Here is a 3,604-nt window from a genome sequence, read left to right as displayed (position 1 = left end):
CCTAATAACACACATTGCTTACAAGATCAGTGACATACATACATACATATATATATATATATATATATATATATATAATATATATATATATATATATATATATATATATATATATATATATATATATATATTAAAATATATATATATATATATATATATATATATAATATGTATATATATATATATATATTATATATATATATATATATATATATATATACATATATATATATATATACACACACATATATATACATAATTATGTTTGTATGTATGTATGCATACACACACACACAGGCTATGCACATGCACACACACACACACACGCACGCACACATGCACACACGCTCCCACGCTCCCATACACCCACACCCAAAACACGCACGCACGCGCACAACACACACACACACACACACACACACACACACACACACACACACACACACACACACACACACACACACACACACACACACACACACACACACACACACACACACACACACTCATTAAAATATTAGTTTTATTGTAAGCATGAAAAATTCAATTCACGTAATTTATTGTGTATTTATTTTATTTGTTTATTTATTTATTTATTTTCATTATTTCTGTACATTTTTTAGTTCTATATGATTTTAGCTTTAAAAATGTTATTGCAATTCCTAATCATGTATATGTTCATTTTCAGGTGATGCTTGGCAGAATGTGTGTCAGCTTGTGTCAGTGGGAAGCTATGTAGCAGCTCTTCAAGACCAAGAATGTCAGCAGGCACTGGGGGCCAGTGCAGACTCAAGAAGGGAAGCCACAGTTTCTGTCACAGAACATTACAGGTCCACATTGTCTTCTTATCTCAGTGACAGTGGATCGTCACATCATAAAGAACACATTGTGCTTTGTATTGGCATATCATCGCTTCAGCTGTTTGCACAAAATAACTTTACTGGGCCTCTGATTGGTCCAGCGTCAAGCTCTTTGTTACCTGGGCTCATTCCAGAGGGTAAGAATGAAGAAGAGGTCAGACAGGAAGCCCTTCAGGCTTTAGTAGGTGATACAGAAGGTGTTTATAATTTGCTGCATGGGCCTGAGTATCTCCTTCTGGCTAAGCTTATTTTGACAGACATGCGTTCTTCCCTTTCAACGTGCCTAACAGTAGATTGGTGGTGCGTCCGATGTTCACTCTTGCATCAGTTGGTAGCAGATGAACGTTCTCCACAGCTGTATGAAATTCTGCTTCAAGCTCTCAATCAAGTAGAGAACAATCCAGACTTGTTGAGCAGAAACATCTCAAGAGACCTAAATGCTCTCTATCACCTGGAAGCTGGTCATCTTCACCTCTACTACTATGATGTAGGAAGAGCAGGGGATCACTTCCAGAAAGCAGCGGATGCACTAGAGGTAAAAGCTACTTTGACGGGGGCACTTGGCAAACGAACCAAGTGGCAGCAGGATGACATTCCACAGCTGGTTGTGAAGGTAGAGTATCCTGGACGCCCAATCATGGAGGGTGAACTTCCAGGGGACCGTCTTCTACCTGTTGACTTGCCTAAGGATGTTATTCTGAATGATGATACCCGTCTTCACAGATTTAAGTTTAAGGATACAGATGAGGATGTTATTCCTGATTTAAGACCAATAGAACAAGCATTGTTACTGGCTATAATTACCCATAAAAGAAGGTCTGCAGCTGAAGATCTACAACTTGACGAAGAAACAAAGGCATTCCTTGTTGCACTCCTTCAGTACCCAAAGAACTGGAGTCTCCAAATGTCAGCTTTATTTTTACGGTCAAGGGTAGAGATCAGTCAGTCTAGAGCCATGGAGCGTTCTCTGAACCAGGTCGAGGAACTGGTGGCTGCAGTAAACCGAGAAGAACCATCCAGGTATGAGAGACTTAAGCTGTTGCACACATCACTTGTAACCCCTCAGTGGGAACTACAGCAAGAATTGGCCAAGATGCTTATGAGACTAGGTTGTGTTAAAACAGCCTTGGAGGTGTTTGAAAGACTACAGCTGTGGGAAGATGTCATCACGTGCTATAATGAGCTGCAGATGCGTCAAAGATCAGCTGAAATCATTAGGAGTCAGTTGAATAAAGAGGAAACTCCAAAGTTGTGGTGCTTGTTAGGAGATGCTACTGATGATATTGAATGCTACAAAAAAGCTTGGGAAATGTCCAACCATAGGAGTGGAAGGGCACAGAGATGTTTTGGAAATTATTATTATGTTAGGAAAGACTACAAAAATGCTACTGTGCATTATGAGAAGAGTGTTGAAATCAACAAGTTACAGTTCCCCAGTTGGCAGAGATTAGCCTATTGTGCCATGCAAATTGAAGACTGGGAAAAGTGTGCCCAGGCTTACAGAAGATGTAGTGTCTTAGAACCAGACAGTTTTGAAGTTTGGAACAATATGAGTCAGGCTTACCTTAAGCTAAATCAGAAACACAGGGCATGGAAGTCCCTCCAGGAGGCACTGCGTTGTAGAATGGATAATTGGCGGTTGTGGGACAACTTTATGTTAGTCAGCACATCCCTTGGTTATATGACTCAGGCTCTGAATGCCTACAATAGAATTTTGCGTCTCAAGGAACGCCATGTTGATACCCAGATTTTAGGCCGGGTAGTGAAAGCCATTGTGGATGATGATAAAGACCCTGAAGGGAGAGAAGTAAAAGGACTTTTCAAGAAGTGCTCAGAGTTGCTAGGCCGCCTTACAAGTGAAGTTCCCACACACCCTGAACTGTGGTATCTCTACGGTGTCCTGACACAAGCCCATCCTGAAGCCAGCACTGAGACACGTCACTTAGCTATGCAACATTTCAAGAAATCTCTTGCAGCTACTACACAAAAGATTGGTTGGGAAAAAGATGCTTTATCTGTGGTAGCTGCCTTACACCGTGCTTCATACCTCCTAGATGCAGTCATGGAATCCTCTGAATGTGTTGCACCAAAGGCAGCAATGGCTGACCTAAATTCAGTTAAAATGTCTGTGCGTGGAGCTGTAACTGGTGCTCGCCGAGGCCAGGTAAATGCCATCACAGGAGAAATATCAGAATCAGTTCAAGAACCTCTGAAAGAAGTCGAGGATAAGTTGTCCATACTGATGAAAAAGATTGAAGGTCTAAAAGTTGAGAGTTGAGCTCAAATGACCACCCAGGATGCACAAAAGGGAAATGATTGATTTTAAGCCAATTATATGATAATATAAAGCTTTTTATTAGAAACAAAAGTATATTGTATTCGTGCTTTGGATTTGGTGTGCCGTTCATACTGCAAGACATTCCTACCACATGAAAGCTCATATTTGGATATGAGCAATAATTTTATGCCAGTGAAAATTTATTAAAAATAAATTTAAACAAAAGTGTTTTCTTTCATCCCATTTAGAATACTGAATGTTAAATAAATATTAATAAATGTTAATAAAGAATACGGAGAAAAAAAAAAAAAAAAAAAAAAAAAAAAAAAAAAAATAATAATATATATAAATTAATATATATAAATTTTATTATATATATAAAATTTATAATATTTATGTACAAGAGGTGAATTCCTAATCAGACATTTAAATAACTACAAAAACTTGGGGTTTTTAGACATTGGAA

The 3,604-nt window shown here is 38.4% G+C and overlaps 1 protein-coding gene across 1 annotated transcript in view; it reads left to right on the top strand.

Annotated features, from left to right (window-relative positions):
- LOC119576054 (tetratricopeptide repeat protein 27-like) overlaps positions 1–3,366 on the top strand; it is a 5,962-nt gene extending 2,596 nt beyond the window's left edge. The window contains exon 2 of the mRNA XM_037923580.1: positions 689–3,366. Coding sequence (XP_037779508.1) covers positions 689–3,138 — 2,450 coding nt within the window. The 3' untranslated portion in view covers positions 3,139–3,366. The remainder of the gene's footprint in view (positions 1–688) is intronic.
- Positions 3,367–3,604: the final 238 nt, after the last annotated feature.

Source organism: Penaeus monodon, chromosome 8 (assembly GCF_015228065.2).
Source record: "Penaeus monodon isolate SGIC_2016 chromosome 8, NSTDA_Pmon_1, whole genome shotgun sequence".
In the NCBI taxonomy this organism is placed as follows: domain Eukaryota; kingdom Metazoa; phylum Arthropoda; class Malacostraca; order Decapoda; family Penaeidae; genus Penaeus; species Penaeus monodon.
Note: the sequence above shows the minus strand (reverse complement) of the source record. Positions and strands in the feature narration are given on the sequence as shown.